Source organism: Aulonocara stuartgranti (genome assembly GCF_965226115.1).
Source record: "Aulonocara stuartgranti genome assembly, chromosome: 20".
NCBI classification, from domain to species: Eukaryota; Metazoa; Chordata; class Actinopteri; order Cichliformes; family Cichlidae; genus Aulonocara; species Aulonocara stuartgranti.
In genome coordinates, this window is record NC_138956.1 from 17,666,194 (window position 1) to 17,681,477 (window position 15,284).

At 39.2% G+C, this 15,284-nt stretch overlaps 1 protein-coding gene across 7 annotated transcripts; it reads left to right on the forward strand.

Moving 5' to 3' along the window:
• Positions 1-5,573: 5,573 nt before the first annotated feature.
• Positions 5,574-15,277, forward strand: LOC309697454 (kelch-like protein 7). 7 transcript variants are annotated; one of them, XM_082519358.1, is made up of 13 exons: positions 5,574-5,806; positions 7,850-7,973; positions 8,286-8,388; positions 8,787-8,880; positions 9,779-9,903; positions 9,972-10,147; positions 10,293-10,467; positions 10,843-10,946; positions 11,377-11,593; positions 11,747-11,948; positions 14,062-14,159; positions 14,325-14,511; positions 14,876-15,277. In XM_082519358.1, the coding sequence occupies exons 2-13, from the start codon at positions 7,866-7,868 to the stop codon at positions 14,940-14,942; spliced, it is 1,656 nt and encodes a 551-aa protein (XP_082375484.1). In that variant the 5' UTR covers positions 5,574-5,806; positions 7,850-7,865; the 3' UTR covers positions 14,943-15,277. The 7 variants fall into 7 exon arrangements, with proteins under 7 accessions (XP_082375484.1, XP_082375482.1, XP_082375483.1 ...); XM_082519356.1 differs by having other exon boundaries at positions 5,575-5,850; positions 7,847-7,973; XM_082519357.1 differs by having other exon boundaries at positions 5,575-5,850.
• The last annotated feature ends 7 nt before the right edge of the window (positions 15,278-15,284 follow it).

A 15,284-nucleotide genomic window follows, 5' to 3' on the forward strand; every position in this document is an offset into this window, starting at 1 on the left:
ATTTGAAATTAAAAATAAATGGTATTCTTCCATGTTACTGAGCTCATGTGTGGCAGTCTCTTGAATTCTGGCATGTTCAAATAGATATGGAGTTTGATGAACATATTCAAAACAACAATACAAATGTACTGTGTACAGTAACATTTTATTGGAAAAAGTTTACAAGAAACCTGTTCTTTCCAATGCCAATAACATGGCTAAAACTCATAACCGTATAAGCTGCCCTGTAACAAGAATGACTCAACTTTTAAAACAAACTTATAGATCTCATATAGTCTTGTTATGCATCAGTATACATCAGTGACTTACTGTAAAGACCATGAACACTGGCTATTGTGGTATCACATATTCCTTCAGTGTCATCTATGGTATAGAAATAAAAACAAGTGTGAATGACTGAGAACATACATGCATACAAATAAAAATGCATAATTTCTGGCAGTAACAAGACATTTTTTCAGGTGTTAAGATTAATACTATATCTGAGAACATGACAATTTGGCATTACAAAAGGATGCCTGAATAATCACAGTACTTGACCACTGCACTGAAGTGTACAGTGTTTATTTATGATCTCAGTAATCAATAACCATCTTCAAAACAGACTGAATCCTTTAAGCAGCTTGAATCAATTTGATGGATGAATAACAGGTATGCTTAGAAACAATATGGCATTAAGAAAATACTGGAATTTTAAAAAATATTTTCACCAACTTTATATGGAACCTTTGTAATCAACAACAAATGCCAAACTTTGATACCTTAACCTACCTTAACTAAAAATTGCATATACTGTAAAGCAAAATGTTTTCAGACATGACAAATGCTAAAGTATAAAATTGTACTTATTCCTTTTACAATACAGTGTTGCATAACAGCATTACTTTTACGTTATAACTATGTTCAGTTTTAGCCCTGACCTAATAAGAAAATACCATCTGAATGAATTAGTCTTTCTACTAATTACTTACAAAAGTATTTGACTGTGCTGAGCTCTCACACCACACATGGTGCATTAAAGAACGTTTAAGAGCAGTTTAATTATAGTTTATAGATCTTAAGTAATCTTTCTTCATGCTTTTGCTGAAGGTTTCTGTCTTACAGCTGGAAAGCTTGGATTTGGTGAAGACAGCTCTGGATATGGTAGTAAACAGTGTACCTGTTCGTTTTGTTTTGTGACTGTATTATGTAAAACTCAAAATGATAAAAGAAAATGAAATATTAGCCAAAACTAGACTTCTAACAGAGATGAGAAACTTCTCTCTAATTAAAAAAAGTATACTGTATAAGTTCAAAATACATAAAAATACATATTCCTAACATCTCTTTACAGTTATGCTCTAGTGTGCATGAGCAGTTCAAATGTAGCGCATTGCTGTGAGAGTCTAAACAATGTCCATCACCCAGACATTACTTTCAAGAACTGCATTAAATTCAGAACGAAAATCTGGGAAGTTTTCATAGCTGTTAGCTAGCTGCAGAACATTCCCACACGTGCGTCCGACTGGTCTTCTTGTAAACTCTGTCATATCTTGAAATTCCACATAAATACTGTTTGTTACTATAAGGTCAGATCCGGTGCAGAAACGCATAAATTTCTGAAGTTTAATGTTATCCAGCTCTCTGATGAATCTTTTGAGATGATTTTTCACTTCTTTTTGTTGTGGAGTCAAATCCACAGCAAATTTCAGCAGCTGGCACACTTTTTTTGAAGTTGGTTGCAGTTCAGAGAATAACTTGGTCAGTCCCTCCGGACTGAGGGAGATATGGGGGTCGATGATTTCCCGCCAGCAGTCAATAACAAACATTGGTTTTTGGACAAGCTCTTTGTGTGCTATTTCATCAAGGATTGTAGGAAGAGTCTCAGCAGTGATTCTTTTTCTACAGCCATAACTGTCAAGAATTTCCACAAGATCATCCAAGTCAACTGCAGAGAAATCTTTTACTGCTTCCATCAAAACATCACATTCTTGGCTGCTGACAAACTGTAGAAAGTGTGCTTTAAGATCACTGTAAACACCACTGAAAAGCACTTGTTCCATAAAAGGGATTGCAAGTTTATTTGGAAAATACTGACATTCTTGGTAACCTTTCAGGAGTATTCGCCCAACTGCCTTCCATTTTTCAGCAGGAAAATCATGGCGAATGAATGGCACTTTAACGGTTGCACCTAGGGTGCATCGCTCATAAAATTCATGCCAGAAGCATGTGAGTACATCTCTTAGTATTCCTGATCCAGTGCCTGGTTCTTCTGTGTTGTCTGGAAGTATGCGCTTCACATTCAGTGTTTTGGTCAAAATCTCCTCATCAGAGAAAGCAGTAATCATGTCATGTAAAGTGTCAGTATGACGTATGGTGATTGTTATTATGTTCTCTGAATTAGGTGGACTGAGGGGTACAAGAAAACCCTCATAGACTAATGTGTCTTCTGTATCTTCTTCAGCATCAAAAATTGGACCAAAAGTAATTTCTGGATCATCTAAAATTTCTGAACCAGCGATGACTTCATCAAAATTACCCCTGACTTCCCCCACTTGCAATGGATTAATATCACTGCCACTGCTTTCTGAGACAAACACCACTTCAGATGTCTCGCTGGCATCTTCTTCAGGATCTTTTGGTTTTGTTGCAATGTAGAAGCGTAACATTGTCAGTCTCGCTCAAACTCAAAATCTGTTTCACATCCCTTAGGAGATATGCCATTAGGAAAAAAAAGTTTCTTTCCTTCCTGAAGAATATCTTTTAATCCAGCATCAGTGGCCATTTGAATTTTTCTAGTGCCACCTCCCTGCTTCGCTCTCACCTGTTTGGCTATTTTTCCATCACAATGTATCCATCCTATCTCAACATTGCGTGTTGCTTTTTGCTTCTTTGTCTGTCTTATTTCTGCATCTGTATGTGAAGTGTTCTCCTTTGGACTTTCTTTTCTGGTTTTCATTTTCTCACGAAGTTTTTGCAGAAGTCCTAGTTTTCTTTTTGACAGTGGTTGCTTGCTTTTGCAGAAATTGAAGACGGCAATTCGGTCTCCGTACGAGGGAATGTAGTTTGCCAAAGTTGCGTCATCCATCAGCGCTATGACGTCACAGTCAATCTGCACACAGGAAGAAAGAAAAGACAGTCATTTTCTGCAACATTTATGCTGCAAAGCAATATTACAGTTAAGCCTCTTAGGCCTCGTTAATGCCAGTAGGAGAGTATTGACTGTAGTTATCAGAAAAGCTATCTATTTTATGCAGGGCGAAACACAATAATGAAAGAAGCAAACTAAGGCATAGCCTTTCAGTAAATAATAAATCCTCTTCTGTATTTAAAAAAAAGCGGGACTTGATTGGTTATGATGTAGGTAGTACGTCTTCTAAGGATGTTCTACGACACTGTGGTGGCGTCTGCTGTCTTTTATGTTGTGGTCTGCTGGAGTGGTGGAATGGCAGAGAGGGACAGGGGGAAACTTAACAAACTGGTCGGGAGGGCCAGCTTTAGCGGTCTGCTAAAGTCCACTGAGCAGACTGGGGAGGAGAGGATGTTGTCTAAGCTAACATCCACCATGGACAACACCTCCACGCTCTCTGCATGAGACTGTACGACCACTGAGCAGCTCGATCAGCAGTAGACTTTTGTGTACACGCTTGTGTACATAGCTCTGTACATTTTTATCTGTACATATGAATGTTACTTATGTATGTAAGACTATAACGCAGAGTCATAAATACACAGTCCATTTAGTCATTTAAGCAAAGGTATTACACATAGAACACAAAGTAACATTGTAAATCAGTCTTTGGCACAATATCGGGATTATTTCGTTATTTATTTTTGTGTTTATGCGAACAATATGCCTGATTTGCGACTTTCTGCACTTCTATTGGTTGTGCGAACAAACGTCACGTCACTCCGAGGTCAAAGTTCAACCCGGCAGCGCTCCTCAGCCAGCACTTTTATATATAGGAGAAAGATGATGTCATTCTGACATTATAAACAGTTTGCTCATTTCTTCCGACACTGTACCACTAACGTATACACAGTTACATGCACTACATTAGTTTGTGTTAGCTAACATGTTGTGAGGGGATCGTCAGTCGGCCACCGTCAGAACAACAACCGGGGCTGTGTCGGTGGCTGTGTATGAACGCCACCCATTTTTCTGAGTGAAATATCCGCATAAACATTCATTACAGCTTCTCTCCTCCGCTGTACTAAGTGTAACTTACTTGTACACATCAAATATATCAGTGATATTGGCAGGCGGCTAGCATCTGTAACACAGCTCCGCTTAACTGCCTTGAAAAACTCTGAAATAGTAGAACAATAAAATAAAATGCAACGAACCCATCTGGGATGATCCTGCGATCAACAACAGTTAAAACGTCAATTCACCTAGTATACTGTAACATCGTGAAACACGTTCATTCCTATATAACATTATAAGCTAACAAGCATGCTAACAGCTAACTGTAACTGTACCGTAACTGTTTTCCTGTAAAAATAGGAGACACCAAACTATTTCTCTTTTTTGTTACTCACCTTCTGCTCTTCCATTAATAAAATAGCATCTTCGGGGACCCCTCGGCCACGCAAAAAGTCACTTATATCCACCATATTTAGTGAATTAGTTCTCCACCTGCCAAACTGGACACATCGCTGTCACCGAAGCTGGAAGCCTGCAGGTGCCCACCTCAAAATTCTGAGATTAAAGTCAGAATTCTGAGATTAAAGTCAGAATTCTGAGATTAAAGTCAGAATTCTGAGAAAAAAGTCAGAATTCTGAGAATAAAGTCAGAATTCTGAGATTAAAGTCAGAATTCTGAGATTAAAGTCAGAATTCTGAGAAAAAAGTCAGAATTCTGAGAAAAAAGTCAGAATTCTGAGAAAAAAGTCAGAATTCTGAGAAAAAAGTCAGAATTCTGAGATTAAAGTCAGAATTCTGAGATTAAAGTCAGAATTCTGAGAAAAAAGTCAGAATTCTGAGAAAAAAGTCAGAATTCTGAGATTAAAGTCAGAATTCTGAGATTAAAGTCAGAATTCTGAGAAAAAAGTCAGAATTCTGAGAAAAAAGTCAGAATTCTGAGAAAAAAGTCAAAATTCTGAGATTAAAGTCAGAATTCTGAGATTAAAGTCAGAATTCTGAGAAAAAAGTCAGAATTCTGAGAAAAAAGTCAGAATTCTGAGATTAAAGTCAGAATTCTGAGAAAAAAGTCAGAATTCTGAGATTAAAGTCAGAATTCTGAGATTAAAGTCAGAATTCTTTTTTTTTTTCCCAGTGGCCCTAATCCTCTTCCGTAAATCTGAACTCAAATCTCTTCTTAAATCTAGTTTCTTTCAGTTTGGCTTTTTTTTTTTAGTTCTTTTGTTTTTTTTCCCGCAGTTTCCAAGAAGAGCACTCGGAAAGGCTGCTCCGTTTGTGCCACAAGTTCATTCAAGATTCTTTATTTGTCACATGCATAGTTTTACTAGAGTTTACTAGACTTTAGAGTACGACGTGCACTGAAACGGTCCTCTACTACTGTGCATAAACAGGATATTATATACAGTAAATAGTTAATTATAAACATTAAGTATATTAAATAAAACAATCTGGAAATTTTACATTTAAAGTCTGAAAATGTACATTGTGCCAGTGGAATGTTAAAGTGTCTCGTGCATACATTACAACGTTCACGTTCCATGCAGTAACGCCAACACTTGGACTCCGCCCCCGGGCCTCGTGCTCAGTTTGAGTGTTCTTGAGTTAAAAGTGGCAAGTATGGCACGGATGTAAACAAGGTCACGGCCTTGACCCTTACAAAGCGGGACTTCCTGTAGTATAAAAGTGAGCTTTGCTTTCTTGCACTTGATCTGAGAGATCGGGTGCAGGTAGGTAACTGATTTGCTTTTTTAAAGCCACCATTAAATTCGCCATTTTGTGGTGCGCGTGCCCTGTATTCCTCCCTCGTTTCTTCTTGTCTGCCAGTTAGAGTTAGCTGGCATGCTAGCAATGGATAGCATGCCAGCTAATATTCAAGTGTTTGTGTAGACTGTTTTTTCTTTGAAGGTCCTACCCAATCAAACATAGCAAAACAATAGAAGTATTTTGCTAGGTGATGTCTGGCTATTTCATTGCTCTTTATGTAATTAGGATTTGGCACTACCTTCCAGCTGACTTCTCCCAAAAATTAGTTAATAGCTAGGTTTCATTTGACGTAGACGTGACGTCGACGTAAAGCGCGAAATTTGACTGGCGGTCGGAAGTGAAAAAGATAAGCGCAAAATCACAGACAGACAGTACGCAAAATGCCTATGTCCTGTTGTGTTTACGGATGCTCCAGTAGGTCGACCAGAGAAACTGATAAACGGTATTTTAGGGTACCAAAAATAGCCCAACGAAGAGGAGAAAAATGGAAAATTCTAACCGAAAAACGTAGGAAAAAATGGATTTTAAATTTACGTTTACAGTCGGGAGGAGCAGAGTCTGCCAATGCCCGTGTCTGCAGCGACCACTTCGTCAGAGGTAATGTTATGTTTGCAAACGAACTTATTAGCATTAGGTAGTCGTTAAATTCTCGTTTACTTAGTGCTTTTAAGTTAGTAGTCTAATATTGACTTGATTGGGACTATAGGCTGCCCAAGTGCTTTGGATCACGAAGAGTCGGAGGACTGGGCTCCGACGGTCAATCTCGGCTACGAACGAAAACCCAGATCGGAATCAGTTCTCAAACGAGAGAAAAGAATGAAGCTTAAGGCAGAACAGCATCGATGTGCAGAGGCGATTTTGGATATGCAACAGACGGCTGAGAGCCCGGATTTGAGCCTAGTGACAGTGGAGAACAGGCTACTAACCCTGCCATACAATTGCAATGAGCTGCAATCACTTCTCCATCCTCCTTTGCAATTACCCAAGTCTTCAGAGGTGTCTCGTTAGACCGCTGAGAATGGTTTACCTTGAAACAAACAACTGTCACTCTAACGAAGTCCTAAGGATGTGGCATGTTTGTTGACGTTAAAGCCGCTACCGCTAACTGTTAGCGTGTTTAAGATAAAGCAATATAAGAACAAACACTCACCCTTGCAAACACCAAACTGTATCCATCACGGAGACGTTTTGTTCCAAGGTTGTGGACCCACCCGCTGACAAAAAAATTGTACGCCTCCAGACTCTTGAAAGCTTTCATTTGCTGCCTAGTGTAGTAAGAAGTCTGGAGGACCAAGTAGTTGGTGATATCCACAGCCTCGATAGTAGGCAAATCCTTTACTTCTGTGGTGTATTCGGACATTTTCAAAGAATACGGATCACGTCCGATATATTTTTTTAACTATCTGTTTATATCTCTCCCGAGAAACGGGGTCTAAAGTTGCACAATAGCTGCTCTCCTGACTCTCCACAGTGTCCTCCATGTTTACTTCCGCCCTCCACTCAAAAATCGCGCTGCCTCCGTACGTCATCAGAACCACGTGACCGCAACCCAACTATTGTTTTCTACATTGTTTGTTGGGGGCCAACGTCATTTGTACTGGTACTGGAGGCAGTTAAGAGCTAGTCTTCTCCTGAACTATGTGTGTTTGAACTGAAGGGAGGGGGATAAAAGAAGCTAGAACAAGAAACAAAGCTATTGGAAAGTGCTCTCCAGAACGTCTCACTTTTCAAGTTGTTGGGGCATCTCCTTCTCTGTAACCTGTCAAGCTCCTGCATCCATAAAACAGACATGGAAGTAACAAGTGGCCCAGTAGTGCTGTGAAAGCAAGTTTGTGTTTTGATATCGACATCTTTGATATTGCATGTCTGAGGAAATTTGAGTGTTGCTCACCTGGTTCAAGAGCAGCAGAAGGGAAGGAGTTTGAGAGAAACTGTTTACTGAAACATATCTTCTGACAGTAGCGCCGACATAAATGGGATGATGGCCTCCTCATCATGTGCCAAGAAAAATAACAGAAAAAGTGCCATCAGAGAGCGCACATGTCTGACCAACTACATGGGATTCCTTAACCACGTGAGAAAACAGGTGGGTGTTTAAGAATACAAAAGCCTGTAGACTAATGCTGCCAAAAGGCACGACTGTGGTTGTTCCCGTCTTGGTTCTTGTGCTTTGTAGTACAAAGCAAGGTTGACGGGTTAGCGACGCATACTGATGTTATTTTACTGATGAATTTCCTGTGTCACAAAAGTAACACAGGAAACTCTGATTTACCCGACTAAATAATTGGCGTCGCTACATTGGTAATCTCTGACTGGGGCTTTAGGTCAAACACAAGGAAAGTTTGACAAAGTTGAACTTGCTATCTAGTACACCTTTTTGATGACTGATTTTCTCCAGGGCAGCCTCTGTGATGTGACCCTTGTGGTTCAGGGAAAACGCCTTGCAGCACACAGAGCAGTGCTAGCTGCAGCCAGCCATGTCTTCAGACTTATGTTCACCAGTAAGGATAACACAAAACTACACAAAAGAACACACATTAATACTCTGCCTTGAGGCCTTACTACAAAACTGTCTCCAGAGAAACATCAGAGGAGCATCCCTCAGGTTGAGTAAAATAGAAAAAGAACCATGTGAGCCAAAATGTAAATATCTTGTAAAGACTAAAATTAAGTAACTGTGTGAGTTGAAACATAATGGTAAATCGACTCTGGTTTTGCTTGCCTTCCTTTTAATTCACAATATACATTTCATTTAACAAAATGGACTGCATTTGGCTTCAAACACAAAAGCTCAATGGTTTATTTCAACAAAGATGGCTAATTTCTGAAACGCGTATGGCTGTTGATGTAGTTCTGTTAATTGTTTTATTTGTTTGTTTGATTTTCTTTTCACTTTCAGCCAGAATGAAGGAGTCTGTGTCTCCTGAGGTGGAGCTCAGGAGTGTTGAGCCTGAGATTCTTGAGCTGTTGCTTGAATATATTTATACCTCACAGTAAGTGTGTTTAAAACAGGGCTATACTGTGAAGCAAGTTGAACCCAATAAGGCTTTGTTTGTGTTAACTGGCTTGACAAAGCTTAAAACTACAGTCAGTGGTAATGGGTATCACAATAGTGGTTAGCAGTTTTTGTTTTGTTTTGTTTTTTTCTTTTAAGCCAGCTTTCTGCTTCAGACTCTGTGTGCACTCACATAAAATGGGATTTTGACGTGTCACAAGTCTTATTCTGCACAGAATAATCCCTACACCGCGTTCCAAATTATTATGAAAATTGTATTTGGTGTCATAAAGATTAGATATGTTTTTCAATTAAATGCATGGATGGCACTGTGTCTCAGTGCTCTTTGGATCACTAAAATCAATCTCTGACACCTGTGACTATTAGTTTACCAGGTGAGCCTAATTAGAGGGGAAAAACTACTAAAGAGTATGTTCCACATTATTAAGCAGACCACCATTTTCAAGCTATATGGGAAAGAAAAAGGATCTCTCTTCTGCTGAAAAGTGTGAAATAGTGCAATGCTTGGCCATGGAATGAAAACCTTAGATATTTCACAAGAACTTAAGTGTGATCATTTTTCTGTGGCTGAGTCACAGCACACACAGGTTCATGCAGATAAAGGCATAAGGAAGGTTTCTGCCAGACAAATGCACTGGATTAAGAGCAAGCCTTTTTTTTTTAAAATTTTTTAATTTATTTATTTTTTTATAAATGCTTGGCTCTAAACACATGCCGTAAATAAAAGAATAGGAGAGAACATGGCATTTTTATTCACTTTTAAACCAGAAAGCCTTAACATAACTAGTGCATTAACCTTACTTTGCAGTACACTCATCATATGGCAATAAAAGATTGTTTTCTTTTTTCATACTTTGTGTTTTGCCGTGTCCCAGAATCACAGTGGACAGTACTAATGCAGAGTCATTGCTGAATGTGGCCAACCAGTACCAGATTGAACCAGTGAAGATGATGTGTGCGAAGTTCATTTTTGGACAGATTGATGCAACAAACTGCCTGGGTAACAACAGAAACACAGACCTGCCATTGTGGATTTCTTTGAGTGATTCCTGTTCTGTGCTTTTGCAGGCATTTCAGTACTCTCAGACCGCATGAACTGTCCAGAGCTGAAGGCAGCAGCAGAGGAGTTTTCCTATCTCCACTTTACTGATGTCTGCAGACTGGATGAATTTCTAAATCTGGACATTGCACAGCTCGCGCAACTACTGCACCAGGACAAACTCACTGTCTACTGTGAGACACAGGTACCACAGTGTCGACTAAAATTTTATATTTAAAACAAAAAAATGTAGCCAACTGAAATCAAACTAGACCTGAAATTTAACTAAAGCAAGTTTAAAAACAAAAACACTGTAGAAAGCCTTTGTTCCCACATGTTGCTCCATTCAGGTTTATGATGCTGCAGTGCGCTGGCTAAAGTATAACATCCCAAGTAGACAACAGCATATTGTGGATGTTTTGAGGTGCATTCGCCTACCTCTGGTCCCCAAAACCTTCCTGTCAGAAACTGTAAAGACTGAGCCGCTCTTCCAGGACAACCCACACTGTTTACAGATGATCACCCGTGAGTAGCAAAATGGAGAGCTTGCACTCAAATTCAAGTTTAAGACATTCATGCAAGAACAGTGGCGTAACCAACATTCCCAATGAAATGATCTGCATCATTCAATGGAAGCAAAAAGTTTAAACTGATGAATTTCAGTAAAACCTGTTATACATGTTCAACATAATATTGTGGCTAATTGAATTCCAGGGTTTTGCTGGAATATTTTCTGGGTTTTGTGTGTGTGTATGTATATGTTGTTGCTCTAAATGGCCAGTATTGGTAATTTGGCTCGTCACGTGACACAGGCAAAGTTCAAATAGTTGCGATATTGCTTTCCACTGTGTAGATGGATCTATTCATTCACAAAAAAACCCTCATTGCTTTTTGCCTTAGGTGCAATGTGGGACCTTGGAGAGCTCAGCCAACCACGTCGCAAGAAGTACGACAACTGCATTGGTCTGTTTAATGGTAACCGCTGCTACTACTTTGACCCCAAGGTAACAACAAATATTTACCAATTCTAGCCACAGGGGCATCACTTCAGACTGTGTAATATCGTTTGGGTATGTGCTTTTTTAGCAGTTGCTTGATGCTTATTTACATTGCCACCTTAGGTAAATGTAGAGGAATCCCACTGATTACATATGAGCTACCTTTAACCTACTATAAGGAGGAAAAACTCTCAAAGTGACTTCCAGCTCAAGGCAGGCCAGCCATTTTTGGTGGAAGGTTAAGGGGAAATAAGATTGAGAAGATGAGCACGAAGCAACAAACAGTAAATGAGGCTAAATAGTGGTGCACATTAGTAGAATAACGATTTGGTTAATCTTCGGTGTTTGTTTGTTTTGTTGTTTTCTTTCAATAGTTCCATACAATAGCAGGTCTGTTCTAATCATTACACAAGTGTTGGTATTGCTTTCCATTCAGGATTACAGCTGGATGAGCATCAACTGCAAACTGTCAAAACGCCAGAATAGGGTGGGCTCCATTTTAGGTGGCTCACACAGCTTTCACATCAAACACACAGACTTCTACAACATTCTGAGGAATAGATGCTCCAGGCCAGGGCCACCAACACCTCGTGAGAACATGTCTGCTTGTGTTTTTGAGGGCAAGATCTTCACATCTGGAGGATCAGAAGCGGGTATGCATGGTGATATGTGTATCTCTTGAAGAGACTGTGGGCAGTGAATTTCTATAGTTTTGCTATGAATGTAGTATAACTTGTTATCAGTGGGGAAAGTTTCTAGCCATGTCTGCAAGCATATGTTTCTGATATTATGTATTGTTTTTGCAGGTGGGTCAGCTGTGGACCTCTTTGAAAGTTATGACACAATGACAGAGTCATGGCAGGTCAACACCAGCATGCTAGTGTCCCGCTGCAGTCATGCCTCAGTGGAGGCCAATGGGCTCATTTATGTTTGTGGAGGACTGACTGGCAACAGTGTTTCTGGTAGAGTCCTCAGGAACTGTGAGGTCTATGACCCCAGCACACAACAGTGAGTCACTACAGCTCTGTATGCTGCTTTTTTTTTTTTTTTTTTTTTTTTTTTTTTTGGTCTGTGTATGTTTGCAATGTTTGGGACTTTGTGCTTTAAAGGAGGTGTATGAATCAATGGGCATCAGGAGGCTAGCAAAGTTAAAGCTAAATGTATACCACTTTATTGCATGACTGACCAGTGTCACTGGCGATTGTGCATGGTGTTCCTGCATTACGCTGGAATTTTGATGAATTAGATAAAAGAAAAGTGGCAGCTGAAGTATTAGGCTACGTTCACACTGCAGGTCTTAATGCTCAATTCCAATTTTTTTTGATCAAATCCGTTTTTGTTTATTTTGTTTTTTGTCTGCTCGTTCACACTACAAATAAAATGCGACAGCAAACGCGCTCTAGTGTGAACGCTCAAAGCGGCCGCATGCGCAAAAGAAGACGTCACACACAACGCACTCTGTTTAGACCCAGAGCAAACTATATTGTTTGACTGATGGCCCTTAATATAAAGACTTCGGACTTCATGTTTCCCAATTTTTGCTTTAAGTTATTTTGTTGTTTACATAATAATGTAAATAACCTAATAATGATCCTTATTGCTGTTTAAGAGAGGAGCGGTGCTTCAAAGGATAGTTGCAGATTTCTGTCAGAATCTGCAGGTTATACAGTACAAATAAAATGTTAACGTTTCTCCAACGTTGTCTTCCCAGCAGTTTTAGTCTGATATTATGTATTGTTTTTGCAGGTGGGTCAGCTGTGGACCTCTTTGAAAGTTATGACACAGTTCCCAGCTTTCGCCTGCAGTGTGAACGTAGCTTTAATCTTGCATAAGTAAGCACAAAAGTTACTGTTGTTGTACTGGCCACAGTGGACGCCAGTGTAAAAATACATGGTTTCCAGGTTTCTCCCAGTGCACAGTGGATCTTATAGCCACCCCGGCAGGTGGTCAACAAGGACACCAAAACTTGTGAAAACATGGGATTTCAAAATAATACCATAATGCATCTTCTAAAAATCTCGACCAAATTCGAAGTCAGAAGTAAAGTTTTCTGAACTTTTAGTTTAATTCTATTTATATAATAAAATTATATAATTGATACATTATCAAGATTGTTAATAAGCTCATCCATAGATTGTATGGCTACATGGCCAATACCTTCTCATTAGTCCTAAGTAATGCTAATAAAATACTAGGAGCAGGATGATTGGTTGGTACAAACTCTGTCAAGTTAAAGTTTTATTTTATATAACACCAAATCACAACAGTCACTTCAAGGTGCTTTATATAGTAAAGATCCTACCGTAGTGGAGAGAGTTGGTGTTGGTGGCAAGGGAAAAACTCCTGTTAACCAGATAGAACCCTCTGGTTGAACCAGGCTCAGGATGGGGCAGCTATCAGCTGTGACTTTTTGGGGTGAGCAAGGGAAACGACAAAATGAACACTATGGAAGAGAACTGTAATATTTCAAACTCTTTAGCCAGGCTCCTCCGCCATTGCAGTGTTTGAAAAGTATTTTTATATTATTAATAATATTTTTATAATAAAGTATTGAAAAGAGTAATATTACAACTAGTTAGCTTCCGCCATTATTGGAAACTGGAATTGGCTGGGAGGTGCTATGAATTCTGGGATAGGTTGGGCCACGAAGTCCAGGGAAATGAAGGACTCATTTGGAGCAGCCTTCATTGCCTGGCTGTGACATAAACGGCCTTCAAATGCGGCCTCCGAAGCATGCAGCCCCTTAATTGGGGCATAGCATAAGTAACCATTGGTGGTTTTCAAGGCTTCATGTCAAAGCAGAGAAACTGATTATAGAATAGTTTTTGTACGTGGGTGTAAACCAGTCTATTTCTGCTTTGAAGCTGCACATTTTAACAATGGAATTTGGAGATTAATTTTGAACCAGATTTCAATGACAATTCCGGGAACTTTAGGGTTTTTGACACTTTGCTTTGGACATCGGTTTTCGGCACCAAGGTTGTCATTATCAAACATTTGAAAATCTTGCTGAATAAATTCCCTTAAAAGCTTATTCAGAGGGTCATAAAACTCTCAAGAATACGCATTAGATTTTTTTTTCTCCTCTACACTATATTTATTTTCTGCTATAACCTTCCAGGTGGAGAAAATTGCATGAAATGAGGGTTGCCAGGAAGAACCATGGGCTAGTGGTTATCGACAACAAGATCTATGCTGTTGGAGGCGAAGGGTCAACTGGTAAAGAAAATGGTGTTAAGGAATCAAAGTACTACTGTAGTTTATCACGATGGCCATAGCTAGTAGGTCTGTATAATGCATGGTGGTTTGTTTGTGTGTGTGTGTGTGTGTGGGTTTTTTGTTTTTTTTTTTTTTTTTTTTTTGGGGGGATTCCCTGTTTTCCAGGTGGCCTTGACTCAGTAGAATACTATGATATTACCACTAACAAGTGGCATGCTGCCTCAAGGATGCCATGGAGAAGTCTCTCAGTGAAATGTGTGCCTGTCGGTGACGTCATTTTTGTGCTGGCAGGCAGGGGACTAGGGGCACAGTGCCTCACAAATGTCCTAGAATATCACACAAAAACCAATAGGTTGGTACATCAACTAAATACTGTTGACATAAACTATATGAATAACTAAATATAAAAATGGACAGCACTTTATTTTTCAGAATGTCTAAACATCTCATGAATATGAATTTAAATGTATGTCAGTCAGTCAAACCATTTTGGTTACACTTCTTTAACAAAATGATACATTCTTGTTAGAAATCAACATAAGTGATTGGGTAGTTGGGTTGTAAAAAGTAGTGCCTAATATGACTTACCTTATTATTTTATGATGCTTTAGCCACTGCTGATATTTGTAAAAGAAGCATCATTACTATAAAGTCTGAGCAGTAAACACTCAATCTATTTGCTCAACTTCTTACTGAAACATTTCTTTTGTGTTCAGGTGGGTAACATCCAAAGCTCAAGCTTTTTTCTCCACCAGCTGCATTATCTGCACGGTTGGTCCATGAGAGTTCATTGAAGGCAGCCGCAAAATGTTTTTATTTGCCTCATCCTCATAGGACAAGATACACATTTGATTGTTATGATGCTTGTTTGAGACCCCTAGGATTCCTGTAGTGGAATAGTAAACTGATTTGCACAAGGACCTACTACTGAAAGGGTTACTCATCACAATATTTAATGTGCATGTTTACAGAATGGTTATGTTCTTTTAACTTTGTTTAGCAGTAAAAATTCTCTTGCTTGTAAATGTTTGGCAGATATGTGCTGTTTTTATCGATTCATGACTAACTTAATAAAAGTGCTTTGCTAATGATTTGAAATGTTCTTGCAGGAGTCTTCCCCCCCCC